At 58.8% G+C, this 18004-nt stretch overlaps 1 protein-coding gene across 1 annotated transcript in view; it reads right to left on the bottom strand.

The window, feature by feature from the left end:
* Positions 1-12: 12 nt before the first annotated feature.
* Positions 13-18004, bottom strand: part of RADIL (Rap associating with DIL domain) — a 25596-nt gene continuing 7604 nt past the window's right edge. The window contains exons 3-16 of the mRNA XM_057369826.1: positions 17259-17817; positions 11465-11772; positions 9788-10444; positions 9593-9630; positions 8437-8597; positions 7708-7820; positions 6630-6867; positions 6022-6194; positions 5620-5770; positions 5173-5351; positions 3976-4369; positions 3754-3893; positions 2819-2958; positions 13-2298 (exon numbers count right to left, since the gene is read on the bottom strand). Coding sequence (XP_057225809.1) covers positions 2193-2298; positions 2819-2958; positions 3754-3893; positions 3976-4369; positions 5173-5351; positions 5620-5770; positions 6022-6194; positions 6630-6867; positions 7708-7820; positions 8437-8597; positions 9593-9630; positions 9788-10444; positions 11465-11772; positions 17259-17817 — 3357 coding nt within the window. The 3' untranslated portion in view covers positions 13-2192. The remainder of the gene's footprint in view (positions 2299-2818; positions 2959-3753; positions 3894-3975; positions 4370-5172; positions 5352-5619; positions 5771-6021; positions 6195-6629; positions 6868-7707; positions 7821-8436; positions 8598-9592; positions 9631-9787; positions 10445-11464; positions 11773-17258; positions 17818-18004) is intronic.

Below are 18004 nucleotides of genomic sequence, written 5' to 3'. Positions count from 1 at the left end.
AGAGATCCAAGAGACAGCTGCCAGAGCAGGGCTTAGAGAGATTTATTGATCCAGTTCATTGTTGACACAGAGCATTTCTCAGCATCCACCGTGTCCAACAGGCGCCATGCTGTGTTCAGAGGCTGCACCAGAGCTTTATACACATCAAGCTGTACAGTATTAACACACAGGGAAGTCAATCCATCCCACTGCTCCTCCCGGGAGAAGCCAGCCTTCATGCACACTAGTAAATAGCGGGGTTTATTTACAGTCTGATTCAATACCTGAYTGCACTATGAGCAATACAGCTCAGGGGCTGTGTTCCAGCTCCAGGGGTGCTCGTGGCTTGCGCTGGTGCTGCTGCAACGTGCCAGGATGCAGCCCCAGCACTGTCTAGTGCAAACCAAGCCTCCCCCGAGCCCTGGCTCTGGGGCAGAGAGRAGTAAGGAGTGCATGCAGTTTGCCMWGGGGCTTTAGGCAGCCCATTTCAAGTTCTGAGGAGGATGACAGGCCGGCATACCTACATGATTGAAAGTGAAGTGAATCACCAGAGCCCTGAGCCTTYGCTCGCCTGCCTGGTACAGCTGAGTCAGTGGCAGAAGGATGCACAGCCCCCAGGCCAGGGCTGTGAGCGTGGCCCAGCAGAGCAGCAAGGCACTCGTGTCTCAGAAAAGGTGCCTGGTCCATCTTGCCTAGAAAAGCAGGCCAGGCTGCGTTGAAATCCAGTAGTGGAGCGTTTCCCTTGTGTGGATTGTTCCAACATCTCTCCTCCTGCGACGTGCAAGACTAAGCACAGGAACCCAAACTGCAGCAGCKAGGCGTAATTAAAGCCAGCCCTGTTTTAGCATCACAATCCTTGGAGCGCCGTTGTTTTGAGATGCCATGTGAGCATCTGATCTGCTGCCAGAGCCTGGACCCTGCAGGGTGCGATGGAGGGCTTTGCTGCAGGCTGTTTTAATAGCGTTCAGCTAAACTAGGTCTCAGAATCTGTCTATATGTGGAAATCAGGTCGGGTTTATCCCGTTAATGGTGCTAAAAGCAGAGGGAGGACTCGGCGGGCAGGAGGCCGGGTGTGCGGGGGCCTGGGCAGCCACACGATGGAGCTGAGCCCTCAGCTGAGCTGACACTGGGCAGCAGCACAGCAGTTCCTGGGATATGCAAAACTGTCCTTCCAAAGGGAGTCTCTGCTGGCCATCATCRCCTGTTGGCATTGCAGCAGCACAGATGTGGGAGATGCTCTGAGCAGGGCAAGGAACAGGGTGGCATCGCAACRGGCTGGCGAAGCTGGAGGGAGGGGACCAGGACACGGTGCCAAGCTGTCATTTGTCTGCCTGGGCTGGTGGCAGCCACACCAGGGGTCTGGTGCCACGTGCTGCTGGGCTCACTCAGGTTCCTGGTGGCACCAGTCTTCTGTGGGACATTCTGCCATCAGTCCTGTTTAGCTGGGATCATGGTGCCAGAGCCGGGCAGTAAATCTGCAGAACAAGGGCAACGAAGTCTTTCCTTCAGGGAGCTCTCCCAGGACTCACAGGAACTGCTGGTGGTGTCAGCCCTTGGCTGTAGCTGCTTCCCATCCCGAGGCAGGGCTGCAGCCCAGCAGCAGAAAGGCACCTGGGTTAGTGTATGGCACCAGGGGAATGGACTCCTGGCAATGCATCCCGTGTGGAATCCCACTCCTGGGTGCTTGTGCTGCTGTCACCACCCCCAGAGCTGGGCACACATTTCCAGCCTGACGTGCCRGCACCTCAGGTGGCCACTGCCACAGCGAAGCCCATGCCTGCCCCACGTGTTCTCTTCAAAACCCAAAGGTGTTTGAAGCCTTCTGCCTGCCAGCATGAAATACCACACAGGGCTGCCAGCCCACAGGAACGGAGGAGCCTGCCTACAAGYCCCCATGGTGGGAGCATCCCCTTCCCTCCCCCTGCCAGAGGGGATGAAGGAACAGGAAAGCTCCTGAGAAGGACAACATTGGATATAAGRTGAGGCTGGGCAATGGATCAGGAATGATGTTCCCAGCCAGTGCAGTGGGAGAAGCGTGCACCATCCTTGCGAGTCCTTTCATCTGCTGCAGTGCAGGGGCAAAGTGTCCAAAAGCACATCGAGGGCTCTTGTGGGGTTCTGGTCCTCCCTCTTGCACTCCAGGCWCCCTGAGGTCAGCCTTAACCAGAGCTGTAGCCACAAGCTGCTGCAGAAGGATCCTTGTACCACAAGGACTAAGAGGAAGAGGAGCTGGAGCTGATTTTTTTGGCTATTTCAGTGTCCGACTTGGCAACCAGAAACCGCAGCTTCTTTCCTCCGGAGCGGATGAGGTCCACGGCACTGTGGGGCACAGCCACAGGGAGAGAGGTGAATTCTGGGCATCCACAAAACATCTCCCCTTTGCCTATCACCTTCCCCTGTGCCCTCTCAGGGTCTGTTTCTCTCCTGCCTGTACTTTGTGGAGGGCTTGGCCTCCAGGTTAGTGCTGCCCAGACAAGGACAAACAAACCCAAAGCTGCTCTGAGCTGTGAGCACCAAGGCTCTGCCTCTGAGCTGCCCTCCTTCGAGAGGAAACCTGAGGTGGGATGGGGCTGGAACAGCTCTGCATTGCTGAGACCCACCTCTGGAGCTCTCATATATTTCCCATATATGCTCCCCAGTTGTTACTCCATGATCCCTTTTCCAAGCCCACAGTCTTCCTCTCTCTGGTTCTCCCTGCCGCTTGCTTGTGCCGCAGCATCCTCGGGCCTGCAGTGCTGGCTGCAGTAACACCCCCCAGTGCTGGTAGCACCCCAGGCTGCAGTAACTAACTCCCCCAGTGCTGGTAGCACCCCAGACCCTCCTGGGAGGTGACACCCACCTCTGGTAGTCTGCCCCGATGAGGCTGGTGCCGTTGACAGCCAGGATGCGGTCCCCGATGGAGAGCCTGCCGTCGGCAGCCGCGGGGCTGTCCTCGATCAGGGTGCGGATGTAGATCCCCGGCGAGCACAGAGGGGTGTGCTGTTGGCATGGAGAGGGGGTGAGCCAAAAAAAGGGACACAAAGATTTGTGTCCCTTTGGTAACTCTCCCTCAGAGCTCACAGCCAAGCCAAGCAACCTGGGAGATGCTTGGGAACATGGCAAGKATGGTGCTAACAGTAACAGGAAGGAAATGCGATACTTTAGTTTTATATCAATTTATACACAGAGAGTAGAGGTGGGGGCAATGTGCTCTTGTTTAGTTTAATTARGAGTAAAGCATCGTTAGCCTGCAGCCGTGGTGGGATGGGAGCTCTGCTCACGCTGTCCCAGGGCTCAGTGACACTGTGTTTCCTACTGACCAACAGCACAGCTGTGAAAGGCCTTTTACAAAAATGATCCACCCCACAATGCCAGATTCCTCCTAATGCAAAGGAGGAGCTGTTTTGACACCCTGTGAGCCTCTCTGCTTCCCCTGGCACCGCTGAAGGGTGGAGGAAAAGACCTCGGCTGAGTCATTTTCCTTCCACAGGAGAGCTGAGCCTGTTTGCTCTCTCCAGCTGCAGGACAGCTGTGGACTGTGCATGCACAGCACAGCAACTGAGGTGGAGAGACCCTCTGAGAGACCCCTCCGTGCCTCATTGGCCACTGGAGAAGCAGCACAGCAACCGAGGTGTAGAGACCCTCTGAGAGACCCCTCCGTGCCTCATTGGCCACTGGAGAAGCAGCCTATCTCCCGTGGGAAGCCATCAGCTTCTTCGCTGGCTTTTCTTGGGGAATAACCCACATCCCACGTGTCCCACTCCAGCCACGTGAGGGGCAGAACAGAGAACTCACCACGCCGTCGATCAGCCCCATGCCCAGCCCGATGGGGCCCCTCTCCAGCTCCACCACGAAGACGTAGCAGAAATCATCGGTGGCAGAGCTGCGGCTGGAGGACTCTGGCGTGGGGTAGTCATAGGGGGTCGGTGAGCAGCCTGGCAGCAGAGAGAGCGGCTCAGGGCACTGGCACAGCCCAAACCCATCCTCACACCCCCCAGACAGCGCCTGCCCCGGTACCTTCGGGGGTGCTGCCTTTGGTGCCGTTCAGCCCGTTCCTGCGGGGCTCCTGCAGCGCTTTGCCCGTGCCCTGYGGTGACTCGGGGCTCATGGAGTCGAAGTTCAGGGGGGTGGTGGGTGGTGTCAGCAGGCACGAGGAGTCGCTGGGCGCCGTGCCGGCCTTGGGCACCGGGCTCCTGCCCAGCTGCAGCTGCTTGAGCTTCTCCTGGAGCTGTGGCTCGCCGGTGGGAGGCTCACAGGGGCAGGTGTTGGTGGCCAGGCAGGGCTGGGGGTTGCCCTCTGGCATGGCACAGCCCCCCTGGGAGCAATAATCCTCCTGGGCAATGGTGCTCCCCAGGGTGGTGGCCGYGCTGTCGCTCACCTCCAGCACCTCCGGCGTCGTGCATGCCTCTTTCTTGAGGAGGAGGAAAATGCTGTGGGACCCCTGCGTGTGCTTCCCATGCCCTGCTGTACCCACCACCCTGCTGCTTTCCTGGCTGCCAGTTCCATCCAATTCAGCCAGGGCTTCCCAGCACAGCTCCCCCACCCCAGTTTTGTGGCCAGAGCCATGCTGGGGATGATTACAGCCAGCCAGGAGGGGACTCCTGCTCACTTCCCTGCTGGGGGATCCCAATGGAAGGGGACACTGGGGCAGCACAGCTCCTCCTGTGCCACAGGGGCTGGGTGATGTGGCTCCAGGGTGACCGGAGGAGGCAGCAGTGCGTGTGGGTGCTGCAGGGGATGGGACAGGATGGCAGAGGAGAAGGGGGGGACCTGCTGGAGGGATGTCCTCCACGTGGCAGTTGAGCTTAGCACCCGCAGCACGTCTCGCCCTCCCTGTGCTTTCCAGGCATTAGCTAATTAGTGCATTTGAGCGAGGCTGGCTGCTGGGGATGGGCAGGGTGCAGGCAGGGAGCACRGGGAACACGCAGGGAGAAGGGGAGCACTGCCCACAGACATCTCCCCTTCCTCCCTCTCCCAGCTAACGAGATTGCTGGGAAGAGCCTGTCCTTCCAGCTCACCTTCCCGYGCCCCCCATGCTGGGGGATTAGCAGCACTAATCCTCCCAGAAGCTCTCCCCGAGGGCACTGCCACAGCTACAGGCCTCAGGAAAGGGCAGCAAGCCTTTGGCACTGGGCTTGGAGGGGTCTGCACAGGGASCCAAGACCCTCCTGCCCACCCAGGAGAGGAACAACCCCCCCGTGGGACTCAGGCTACCTTTGGGGGCCCCTCGCTGCTGTGGGGGCTCTTGCTCTGCAGGCTCCAGAGGAAGTGGCGGATGTACAGGAGGTGTCTGTAGATGTTGTCATCCAACGTCTCCACCTCCAAGTCCACTTTGAAGCCCCCGCTGGGCAGGATGATGGGTGGGTGATTGTCAAAGGACTCCAGTGTCTCATCTGAAAGGCAGAGGGATGGAGGTTAGCACTGGCCCAGGCTGCACCCCACTTCTGTCTCCCAGCTGGGATCAGGGATTTAGCGAGCTTGAGCCAGCAGCATCCCTCACTTGGAACCACAGAAAAAGCCTCACACCCATCAGGATACACTTTGCATCTTGTACAATATCTGAATTTTGTGGCCGTGGTTATTCCCAGTTGCTGCAGAGCACCCTGGGAGGGGAAGGGTGGTTTGGTTTGCATTGAGTGGAGCAGGCTGAGCAGGACTCACCRGGCTGGAAGGTGTCCGGGCTCTCCTCCTCGCTGGGCTGCCACGCTGTGATGCAGCCCACGTCCATCGCTGCCTGGCACTGGCTCAGCACACGGTGCAGCTGCGCGGGGCTCAGCGCCGGGAACTCGGCTCGCAGGGACGGCCAGCTCATCTAGGGGAGAACACAGAGCGTCAGGCAAACAGCACAGGGGGGAAATCGCTGCCTCTGAGGAACAGGAGCTCACAAGGGGCACAGGAGGGAGAGGTCGGGCAAGATGGAGAGAGCCAGAACATGCTCTCCTGGGTACTGCCCACCCACGGACCCTGCGAACGGGCAGCTTGAAAAAGGGACACAGCACTGCAGGGACACTGAGCAAGAGCTTTCCTGCCCATGCCATGAACCCTGGGCTGGGCATCCCTCACCTGCACCAGCTGGGAGCCGGGCATGGCCAGCAGGTTGGCCACACTGGTGAGTTTGGCGAAGAACTGCTGGGCGAGCTGCTCAAAGCCGGCACCGCGCAGCCATTCCAGGAGCAGCCGCACGCTGGCCCGCAGCTTCACCCCYTGGGACCAGTGGAAACAGCCGAGAGAGGAGCCTGAGGAGCAAAATCCATGTCAGGGATGTCAGGGAACAGCCCCTCACTCCCCCAGCCCCGGGTTAATGTCCCCAGCATCCTGTGGATGAAATTCCTGGGGACCTTGCCTGGCACTGACTGCATTATAGAGGGTTAATGAGCATCTCGCTGCCGTAGTTTATTAATGAGCTGCCCCTATTAACTGCCCTCAGCCTCCTCTGCTCAGGATCGAAGGGGCAGTGTGAGGATGGGATTTTTGGGGGGTTTAGCCTCTCCTGGGAAYGAAGACCCAGGAGCCAACAACTGGGTTTGCGCTTGGCCTCCCTGTAACAKTGCTGAGACCCACCCCTCTCCATCCCCTTCCTTCCTGTACCCCCTATCGTGGCACTGGGATGGGCTGGAGGGCGTTCCTGTAAATCTGTCCCYTGTGTGTTACCCAGTACAGGGAGGACTGACCCTTATCCAGGAGCTGGTTGAAGAGCAGGGTGTTGGAGAARAAGAAGAGGTAGGCGAACATCTGGGAGGTGATCTCGGGGTGCACTTCGTACTGGTGGAGCAGGTCCAGCACGGCCTGGTAGATGAGCACAACCCTGCGGAGCTCCTCGGGCAGCGGCGGGGTGCCCCTCCAGCTCTCCCTGCACTCACTCTGGAAGGGGTTGCACTCCAGCAGGGCAGGGAGCGACACGTACAGACACTGCAGGGAGAGCAGCAAGGTCACAGCAGACTCRTTTTGCTGGGTTTTTCTATTTTTGAATGAGCCAAACCTTTCCTTCACCTCCGCAAGCCGAGCAGACCCCACCAGTGCTGCTTTAGCGAGGGGCTGCTCCCACCCACCCCCTCGGCCTCTGTGAGCTCCAGTGTTGTGCAAAAGTTCAACAAATTATAAAAATTAACATGTCAGTTAAAGGCAACAGCTTTTAGCAGTTGGAAGTGATGGCACAAGAGGGTCCAGCTAAAATTTGGAATCTTGTGTGAACCAGGGCAGCAGCCAGCCAGTTGGACAGGAGGGTGAAAGAAAAATCGYCATCGATTTTGGGGAATGGGGACGACCTTTCCCTATCGCTTCAGCAGCAGAGCAGTGCCTTGCACTCCGTTCTGCCAGGCTGAGGGAAGGGGAGGCTGCAGGGGAGGAAGGTGCTGCTCTGGAGCAGGAGTGGCCAGGGCTCTGTCCAGCACAGGGCAGCCTTTCTGTGGCTCACACTGCCCGCTCTGTTCCCCGCTGCCGCCCGGCTCKCGCGGTCCAACAGCAGCGCTCCAGGGGCCCCTTTCCATCACGCCCTGAATCACACCATTATGAAGAGCTGGCCAGAGCCAGGCAGCCCTCCCCAAACACCTCCCCCGAGCCGCTGCACTGCAGACGAGGAAACACGCCGCAGTAATTCAATACTTTTCCTGGGCTGCGACCAAAAATCGGGGCACTTCAGCCCAAAGGAAAACACCTCAGCGTGGTGCGACTGCCAAGGAGTAAAAGCTTTTAAAAAATCCCTCCTGCACAGCCCTGGGGATGCTCTGCCGGCCCCGGGTGACACSGTACCTTGGAGATGTAGTAGACACACTGCTGGAAGGTGTACATGATCACCTCCTCCAGCACCGTCATTGCCTCCTCGCTGGCCGTGATGGTCGAGGAGAACAGAGACTCCTTGGAGCCTGTAGGGAGGACAGGAGGATGGGGGAGCAAACTTGCATCAGCAAGGCCCCTAAATTCCCCAAATTCCCAAAATGGGGGTTATTAGAGTTTCTATGTTTGTATCATCACCACAGAATCCCTCGGTGGGGCAAAGAGGCTCCTCTGGCCCTGGGAGCTGCCAGCTGCCATCCCACACAGCTCCCATCGCTGCTCCCTCCTTCCAAACCTGCCTGGCCTATGAAACTTAACCTTTCTGCACACACCAGAAAGTTTCTGAGGCTGCTTTAATACCTTTATACCTTTTTTTTTCCTTTTGCTGGCATTAACCCAGGCTCACCAGCGAGCAGTTCTGCAGGGCTGCCTGAAAACCCAGGGGGAAGAAAGCACCCCCAGGRCATTAACCACAAAGGGGATGCTCCTGGTGAACACAGCACAGCCTGGCTCTGGAGCTGGGCAGCACAGGCTGCTCCTCCCACCGATTTCCCCAACCCACAGCGCAGAGATGTCCCCGCTGAGGAGGATTATGGAGGGTTAACAGAGCATCTCGAGGGCACTGACCACCGCCTGTGACTGGGGATTAGCAGAGCTGAGTTTCTCCAGTTGGAAAAACAGGCAGGATTCTGCATCCAGACTCACCTTTGATGTCCAGCTCCTCCTCCATRCTCTGGATGTAGGTGGGTGATTTCTGCTGGACGAAGTAGAGGATCTCGATGGCATTGGCCATCCAGAAGATGATGTGCTGCAGGTCTGGGAGCAGGTCCGTGATGGTGAAGTGGGACAGGGTGGCAGGGTCCTGGCTGGGRAGACACAGAAAGTGTCACACCTACTGCTCCTCAGCATCCCCACTCGGGCTTTTGGGGAGAAAACAGCCAGCCTGGGGCAATGCCAGAGAACTTTCATACCTCTCACCCCCAAGCCCAGCAATCCCCTTAGAAAGATCCTTTACAAGGAAAAATTCAGTGGCTCCAGGCTGGCCAAGGCCACCTGGCCTTTATGGGGTGCCCATTTGGGGGACACTTCCCCTGATAGAGCTGAACTGCAGTAAATATTGTGTGTGAACTGCAGGGATTCTTGTGGCTGAAGAGCAGCCCTTCCCAAGAGGTGTGTGCTGCTCCTGCCAGCTCTGGACAGTTAAACCCRGCTCACCCGCCCTGGGCTGTTCAAAAATAAAACAAAATAAATAAAAAGCATCTGGRTAACTTCTTAACTGCTAAACTGCTTTTTCTTGCTATAGGAAAGGCCTGGGAAGCATCCTTGAAGTTTATCCTAGAGGAAAGCTCCCAGCAGGCACCAACAGTTTCTCCAAATCCTGGTTTAGAGGTGAGATTTTAGGAATGGCTGGGAAGCTCCTTGCCCCAGCACGGTGCTCCCAACACCAGGAGACTCTGGATGCCCACCCTGTGCCACCACTCCTGGATGCAATGCCAGCTCCATCTCAGCTCCACTGAGGGGTCACAGCATGAACCAGCTCAGGCTCACATGAGGGACACTCCTGCTACATCCCTCAGGGATGATAAAACCACAAGGCCAGGTCTTGAATCGGAGAAAACCCCAGAACTGCTGCAGGTCCTGTTCCCTCCCAAGCTTTTCCAGACCCACACAATCCATGCAGGCATTGCAGTTGAAGGAGCAGAGAGTAGAATGCGTGGGATTTAGCAGGAAAACTCATCATGCATCACTGCTGACAGGTTGAGAGGGTGGTTTTACCAGCCCCAGACTCCCCTCRCTCCTGGAGGAAGAGCCAGGTTGAATTCTTCCCGTTTTGAGGCAAAACAAGGAGAATCACACTTACTGCTGGGATTGCTTTTCAGCCAGCTCCCGYGTCCGCTCCTGGGCAGGGAGAGAAGGGAAAAGCACAGTGAAAACAGTGGGATGGGGCAGCAYRAGCATCACCCCCASTGCCACCGGGGACCAGGCTGACAGACCCCTAGGGAGGGCTCCAGCAGCACCCCCACCCCACAAAGACCCCATCCCGCAGCAGACTGACCCACACCGTCCTCTGGATCATTTTGGCCGCTTTGAGCAGCAGCTGCCCGAAGTCTCCCGGCTCAAAGTTGGTGGCCGAGTGCTGGATGCAGAGGCAGAGCAGGAAGGCGGGGGTCAGCTTGTGGTCATCCCCCCCGGGCTCGATCAGGGTCATGATGCGCCGCAGCAGCACATCCTCGGCCGCCGGCTCGAACTCCAGCTGCAGCCTCCTGCGGGGCGTCCTGGGGCCGCCGGCGGGCGAGGGGCCGCGCTTTTTGGCAGCGGGATCCTTCTCCTTCAGCAGGCTGCCGCACGCCCCGCACACGTGGGGACCCTCGGGGTGCAGGGCTCGCAGCCTCAGCAGGGTCTGCGCCGGCAGCGGCTGCGCCTTCATGGGGTCCTTGTAGAGGAGCAGGTAGTAGAGACCGAGGGACAGCAGGTCCCCGTGTCGCAGCACCACCGTCCGGGCCACCTCGGCGAAGTTGACAGAGATGCCGGCGCCGGCGATGGGCTCCAGCACCAGCTTCTCCTCGGAGCGGTGCCGGGAAGGGCGCAGCTTCCTGATGGTGCAGTGCAGGGGCAGGATGTCGGGGGCTGACAGGCTGATGCTGGGCTTGCTCGCCTGCGTCCTCTGGCCCACCGTGTGCTGCTCGCGGTTCAGCAGGTAAACCAAGCTGTCCTGCCGGGCGAGGAGAGCGGCATGAACCGGGGAGGGGGGAGAAGGGACTCTCCTCCCTGCCATGCAGTGAGTGCTGCAGCCTCCCGCTGTCCCCTCGCTGTCCCCAGCCGTCCCTTCGCTGTCCCCAGCTGTCCCCCATGCACCTTTGCATGGCAAAAACATTTCTTTTTTTTTCACTCTCCTCGCTGCCAAGCAGGACAGCAGCGATTCCTGGCCTTGGGCACGCTAAGAAATGGGCACTGTGACTTTGGGCAGAAAGGGCCCTTCTTCCACCTCTCCCCCCACYCCATCCCATCCCTTCCTGCTGCAGCTTTTCCTTCCCACCTTCTCCCCCCAGCCCGCAGCGATGCCTGCATCCCCTYCCCGTGTGGGGACGGTGGGACCCCGGTCAGAGCATCCACCGCTGGCCCTGCCTTTCCCGCAGTCTGCCCGCACATCCCCGAGGCAGYTCACGGGACCAGCCCRTGCCTCAGTTTCCCCAGCAACACTAACGGGATGGCTGCAGCGCCGGTGTCACCCTGMCGGAAAGCTTGGAGCAGCCGGATACTCAACGGGCACAAAGTAGCCATTAACGGCAAGAGGCGTCCCTGTCCTTTCCAGCTCCCCGAGTGCCTCCAGGAGATGGAAGGTCTCCCTGCTGCCTCTGATTCCATTCGCCGCTGAGGACGCAGCCGGACAGGGGACGGGGCAGCTCAGCCACCACCCACGGCACTGGGCTCCCCTGGCCCGGGGCAGGGATGCTGCTCAGGGATCACCCTGCATCCCTCTGGGGCGTTGCTAGGGGCTCACGGCTCCTGCCTCCGTGTCCCCCGTGCTTGGGGACAGGCTGGGGACAGAYTCGGGGACAAGACTGCAAGTCCCAATCCCGTTTCCTAGAGGATGCTCACCCACCCCGCCACCGCCGCCCCCCTSGACCCCAGCAGCTCCGGCCATGCAAGCAGCCCCGCTCCCCGGGGCTTTGTGGGGCGGGAGGGAAGCGGGGGGGTGCCGGGGGTGCGCAGGAGGCGGCGCGGTGCTTACATGCTGCTGGCTGTAGCCCTGCAGGAGCAGGAGGTGCGGGGACTGGTAGAGGGAGTACCGCATGCTGCTGCCGCCGCTCCGCGCCGCCGCCGGGCTGCCGGGCAGGGTGGAGCAGTGCCGCTGGAGCCGAGCCCCGGCCCCGGCCCCGCTGCCGGCCCCGCTGCCCGCTCTTCGTGCCGGGGTCCCCAGGCTGGTCTCGCTGAGGCTGCGCCGCAGGGCCGGGGGGGGCCCGCGCCGTTCAGCGCCCGCCGCCCGCCGGGCCCCCCGCGCCCGGTGCCGCTGCAGCTTCCGCGCTTGGGCGTTGATGCCTGCGGGGATGGGGGGGAGAGACAGAGCGGCGTTCAGCCCCTGCAGCCCCCCCGGGACCGCCGCAGCACCCGCGGCTGGAGGGATGCTGCGGCGGCGAGCGGGGATGGAGCGGCCGGAACGCTCCCGGCGCTGCGCACCCACCCCCGGCTCGATGGCCCTGCTCCTTTGCCCTCCCCGAAAGGTGACGCCAAGACATGGGCGCGGAGAGTTTTATGTCCTAATGCCAAGAGGGGGTGTCCAAATCGAGAAGGGGGTGTCCCAGCCCTCCCTGGCCTCCAAACCCCACTGAATGGGGGGCAGCAGTCCGTGGTATCTCCCACCTGCCCTGGCCACACTGCAGGGCTGGGGGGAGAGGAAATCTCTGCTAAAAAGAAATCACACTCAATGTTTGCTAAAAAGAAAAAAATAAAAAAGGAGTCTGGATGCTGCTTTCAGGCCTTCAGCACTCAGTGGCAGCAGCAAGTGGGAACCGCAGGGACACCCCCAATTATTCCCCGGAGCATCAGGCAGGAATGGGAGCTGCAGTGGAGCCCGGCTGCAGCAGGAACAAGCTGTAATTAACTTCTCCCAAGCATCAATTCGGGCAGAGCTGTCTGTCCGTGAGACAAACAGGAGCCGGAGCGAATGGACAGGCCTGGCTGAGCTGCAAAAGCAGCCCCTCACACGGCATCCCCAGCCCCGGGGGGGTCCCCGTGGGTCCCTCTGCGCTGCAAGCGTGGCTTGAGCCCTGCAGGAGAAAGAGGAAGTTGTGTGTCCGACGGGTGATGCTCGTACCTCAGCTGGGCAGCCTCCGGGGAGCAGGTCACTGGCATTCGGGGAGGACGAAGAGAGGGGAAAAACCTACAGGATTTGCTTGCAGGAGCAGCAGTGCAGCAGTGTCGGTGCAGCACCAGAGCCAGAGCCCCGCTCCCGGCTCGGATGGCCACGGAGCAGGGTTTGGACAGCGAGATTTGGGGACAGCCGGCGGGATTTGGGGACGGCCAAGCTGAGAGCCCAGTGCCCAGGGCTGCTTAAAGGGACACTCACAAGCTCAGACCCAAAAAAAAAAAAAAAAGTAAAAAGTCATCTGCCTTATTTGGTGAGGAATGGGCTCCCGGTTCTGAAATACATTTTTTTGTTTGTTTGTTTTAAATGGAGCGCTCCTTTGCTGGGAAAATCAAAGAGATGGGGATGGGGAGGGGGTGGGATAGGGAGAAAATAGCCCCTGCTGTTTACATGCCTTGGGATTAGGGCAAGGCACAGCCAGGCCACCCCAAACGGTCCCGTGTCCTTCTTAAAAAGGCAATCGGCCCTGCTCCCGTCCCCATCCCGGCCACGGCACCGACGTGAAATCCAGAGAGAACAGCAAGAGACACTGCTGGGAACACCAAAGGCCACCCCAAAGGTGTCTGCAGGACACCTCAGCTCCCCYCAASCCACAGCATSGAAATGGGCCAGAGGGATGAAGGAYRGCTGGGGCRATGMAGGTCCCAGAGCAGCAGRGACGAGTGGGGCTGGGAGCAGCTATTGCTGGAGCCCAGTGGGACAGAGSAGGGGCTGCTGGGGCTGAGGTGCCACTGCCTGCAGAGACAGGCCATCACCAGCCCYTTATCGAGGGCAAAGGAAGCTTCTGTATTTATTTTGTGTAGGAAAAAGCTGCTTTTGCGCTGCCCATGGAGCCCCCGTCACAGGCTCCCGCTAACCCCGGGGCTGCGCTGGAAAGATAAACACAGCTCTTTTCCTGAGCAAAACAAAGTCCCTCCATAAAACTGCCTCAGGTTTTTCTAATCCTTTGGTGCTGCTCTGTCCTCACATGCATGTGCAGGTTATCCCACCCAAAACTCTGCCTGAACATCTCCAGCACAGCAGACGGGGCAGACCTGGTGGCTGCTGAATCCACACGGAGATTGGGATGGGAGCAGGGTGCAAGGAGTTAAAGAGCACYCCCAAATTTTACATTCCCCCCCTGCATACCCAGAATTTGGACTGTGTAAAGGTGTGTGCTGTTGTTGGGGTGTCAGACCTTGCTGGAGTTTAGGGCTGGAAAGGCTCCAAGGATCTCAGGCCTAGGGGGAGGATAAYAAGGCTTGGGAAAAAGGATRTACCACTGATAGTGGGCACAGAGAATACAGAATTTGCAGGCCACAAGGACATTTGGCAGGACTCCCAAGATAAGGAAGAAACTAATAGAAGCAACTCAGCAASTGTGCTGAATCAGCTCCGACCGGGTACGAGGTAATTCTGGCACGGGGAGATTCACAAGCACAACCCAAGAAACCACTGCCTCAAAACAAGAGTGCTCTCTCTGCCTCTGTCCCCCCTCTTTTCTCTTCTTTTCTCTCTCTACCTCACAGCCATTGTTAATAAAATCTGTTTTATTRACTTTGGCAYGTGGCCTTGTTTGCACCTCAATTCRRGCAGGGGCATCCTTCACTCATCAGATCCTAAATGGGGCTGGGTCACATCCTTAGGGAGAGCTGGGCACCCTTTGGCCACCAGACCCCACCAATCTGCTGCCTCCAAACCCATCCTGCATCCCAGGGGGAAAACTGCTACTTGTGCTGCCTGGGATCTCGGCTGGGATCTGCCTCTTTCTCAGCTGAGGAAAAAAAATTCACTTTTCCTGGCTGAGAAATAAATCARCAAACAACTCTGAGGGCCCCAGGAAAGAAGAAACGCTTTGATTGTACCCAGGAGGGACCAACACCAGGCCAGTCCTTCCTGATRGAATTGCTCCGCAGACTCTGCAGGGAATCTTCCCTGGATGCAGTTGTGCTAAGGAATATCAAAGCCAGATCCTCAAAGGCGCTTGCCAGAGCATCTTTCAGAGTAATAGGCTTAAATCCTGAGTTTCTGGAGCTGCGTTTGCAGTTCAGCCTCCAGCCTCTTGGGAAAGCTCCAGTTAGGACAGGACCTGGGACAAAACGGGGGGATTTTGGTAAATGAATGCCACGGGGATGCCAAGTGCTGCACTTCCCTCCAGGTTTGAGGGTGTTTTTCCTAGATCTGCAGAACTGCTGCCTSGTTACCCCCAAAAGGGGCAGGGCTGGGGGTGGCAGGGACAGAGRGGCCACCTCGTGTGCTGCAGAGAGGCCCTACCTGTGCTGCTAATTAGTGCCATGAGGTGCCAGCACTGTCCTCCCCAGTGGGAAGCAGCTAATAAACTAATTAGGATAATGGGTAAGTGAGCAGATAAAACTCTTAAGCTATTTGCTAACAGGTCACGGATGGATGTGGAGCCTTTCCCCCAGCAGGCAGCGATGCACCTGCGTGACCCCAATGGTGTCAGTCACCCCAATCCTGCTGCCCCAGCGATTCCCTGTGCAGGGAAGGGCCTGCAGGTACCACTTGAGGGTGATTTGAGCACCCCTCTGCTTTTTTTTTGAGGGAGCTGCAAGCCTAAAGTCCCTTTATTTTTGCACAGATGTCGTGTTTTCCACGCCAGTGCCTCACCACCCCGGGCAGGCAGCTGCTGCTCAGCGAGGGGACTCTGCCAGCTCGAGCCTGGTGACAAGGGTGACCCTGATGGAGGGCACTCATAGTCAGTGCCCCTTACAGCAGTTTTGTGTCTTTTCAGGGTGCTGGGTCACAGGCTGCATCACTCCCTTTTATTCCTGGTGGTTCGTGGATGAGGTGGGAAAGTGCCCACAGCACCCCAGGGCCACCAGCACGGGGTGACACAGTGACAGGGACCCTGGTGCCACCAAAAGAAAGTGTGATTTTACCAGGGGAGATAACTATGGGCTRTGTTGTCTGCAGGGCAGACAGCCCTACTGTGGGTGTGGGTTTTCTGTCTTGGAAGAGCTTGGTCAGCCATGGAATATGCCCAAAAGTTAAAAAACRGGGAATTTCCACGGCCCCACCCAGGAGTGCTGAAACAAATGRAGTGATAACGAAAGCACAACGGGCTCATTTCCAGACCCAGAGCACAAAATCCTATCAGGAGCTGCTCCTCCATGGGAAATGACCAAAGGGTGCCAGTCCCAGGCCATCCCGTGCTGGGCCAGCCTGTGTGGGAGCCACGCACTCCCACAGCTCCCAGCCCACCCAGGATCCAGGTCAGGGGCAGGAAAGTTGCTTTCTGCACCCGAGGGGGAAGGTTTGAGCCCCGGGGGATGGATGTGACCTTGGGAATCAGGCAGGGAGCTGCAGCCTTGGCTCCTGCCTTCCCTCTGTTCAACAGGAGCTGCTTTTACAGTCGCTGCTCTCCCAAAGTGCTTCACATCTCTCTGATCCTGGCTGGAGAAAGAGATGAGGAGCAGAGCATCCATCCCCTGGTCCAGGCTCTGCAGGAGCCACCTCKTTGTGTCCCCTGTGCAATGAGCTGGCAGCACCTGTGGCATGACAGGGATGGACACGGCGAGGGTGGAGGCAGCTCAGTGTCCCCATGGGGTGCCAGGTGAAATAATCCCTGCTGAAAATTGCACCTGGGGAGGCTCCAGCTGTCTCTGCTCTTCCGGGAATGCCCATGGCTGGATTCCCTCACCTTCCTGGGCTCCTCCCAGCTGTTTTTAGGATGGGWGGGAGAGGAGCCGTGTCCCCCCAGTGTGGGACAGTGTGTCCTCCCATTTGTTCTGCTGCTTGTGGGGGAGAAACCTGGCTCTTCCTTGCCAAAACACAGAGTAATCCTGCACCATCATCAGCTTGGTTCTGACAGTAACAACCCTTTCCTGCAGGCGTGAGGAACCTCTCAGGGCCCATCCCAGCAGAATCCCCCGGCTGCCACCTCCAGAGCCTTGTGCAGACCCCTCTGCAGGTCTGACCCATCGAGAACATCTAAAAATCTGGTTTAAAACCTTTCTGCCCTCATGCTCACAGGGCTTTTATCTGAGGGTGGGAGGAGGAAAGCTTCATTGCCCTGTGCTGGGGTCACTTATGAACCTGCTGGTTCCTAATGATGCACTTATCTCCTCCATCAGGCACAGCCGCGGGGGCTCTCCTGCCCTACATCGCTCTCTCTTCATTAGCTTTTCATTTTCCTTAATTGCTCCTGCAGATTTGCCGGGGGTGTCTGGCCTGGGGGATGCCCACAGGGAGGAGAGGATGCAGGGGAGCGGGGCAGTGCTCTGCCAGGCACAAAGCTGGGGATGCCATGGTGCTGGCTCACTGATGGGAAGAGCAGGAAGCGCTGATGCTCTTKCCTGCTGCTCCCCAGCCATGAGCAGGGGTTGGTGTTAATTCCTGTCCTGGCTGGGGTCAATATTTGARGTCACAGACACCAAACTGATGCAGGAGAGTGCTCAGTCCTGCCTCAACCCCGGAACCTTGCAGCTACAATGTGGCTGCACCCTCCCACTCGCCCCCAAACCACGCATGAAAGCCGTGGGGTGCACTGCCCCTGACCTGCAGTGGTGGTGTCAATATAGTTGAGGTCACAGACACCAAACTGATGCAGGAAAGTGCTCAGTCCTGCCTCAACCCGGGAACCTTGCAGCTACAACGTGGCTGCACCCTCCCACTTGCCCCCAAACCACGCATGAAAGCCGTGGGGTGCACTGCCCCTGACCTGCAGTGGTGGTGTCCACATCCTTGGCCGCCATCTCCTCCACCTCCGCCCTCCTGCGCAGCTCCAGCCGGCGCGAGAACCCCTCCCTGGGCTTCCAGAGGTCCTGGATGAGCAGTGGCTTCTCGTGGTCGCCCAGGACCCTCAGCCCCTCGGTCTGCCACTGGTTCTCGGGGCCCTGGAAGCGGCCGATGACATCGCAGAGCGCGTACTGCGCGGCGCTGAGCTGGCTCAGCCCGTAGCGCTCCAGCGCCTCCTTCACCAGCTCCCGCGCCCCCGAGCTGTCCGTCACCAGCACGCTCTTGTAGTTGGTGCCCGCRCAGATGTTGCCCCCGAAGATTTTGAGGATGCCGGGGGCCGAGAGCTGCGTGGAGAGCTCRGCCGGGTCGTCCTCGGCGGCCGCGGGGGAGGCGGAGGCTGAGCCGCGGTCTTTGTAGCTCAGGGTGCGGTACAGSACCTGCGAGAAGAGACGGCTCTGGCGCTTCAGGCGGCTCTTGGACGGGGGAGCCATGCTGGACGAGGGCCCATAAAACATGGTGCGGGAGGTCGTCATGAAGCACAGCTGGGCAGGGGAGAGAAAAAAGGGGAGGTGAGTGGTGTGGAGCCAGATGTCCAGCAGGGATGAGCAGAAAGAGGAAAGTGAGCGGTTTGGAAGCCAGATGTGCAGCAGAGAGGAGCAGAAAGTGAAGGTGAGCCGTTTGGAGGCCAGATGTGCAGCAGGGATGAGCAGAAAGAGGACAGTGAGTGGT

Source organism: Malurus melanocephalus, unplaced genomic scaffold (assembly GCF_030028575.1).
Source record: "Malurus melanocephalus ecotype Western Australia unplaced genomic scaffold, MMel_1.1 scaffold_115, whole genome shotgun sequence".
NCBI classification, from domain to species: Eukaryota; Metazoa; Chordata; class Aves; order Passeriformes; family Maluridae; genus Malurus; species Malurus melanocephalus.
This window is presented reverse-complemented; position numbering and strand designations above follow the sequence as displayed.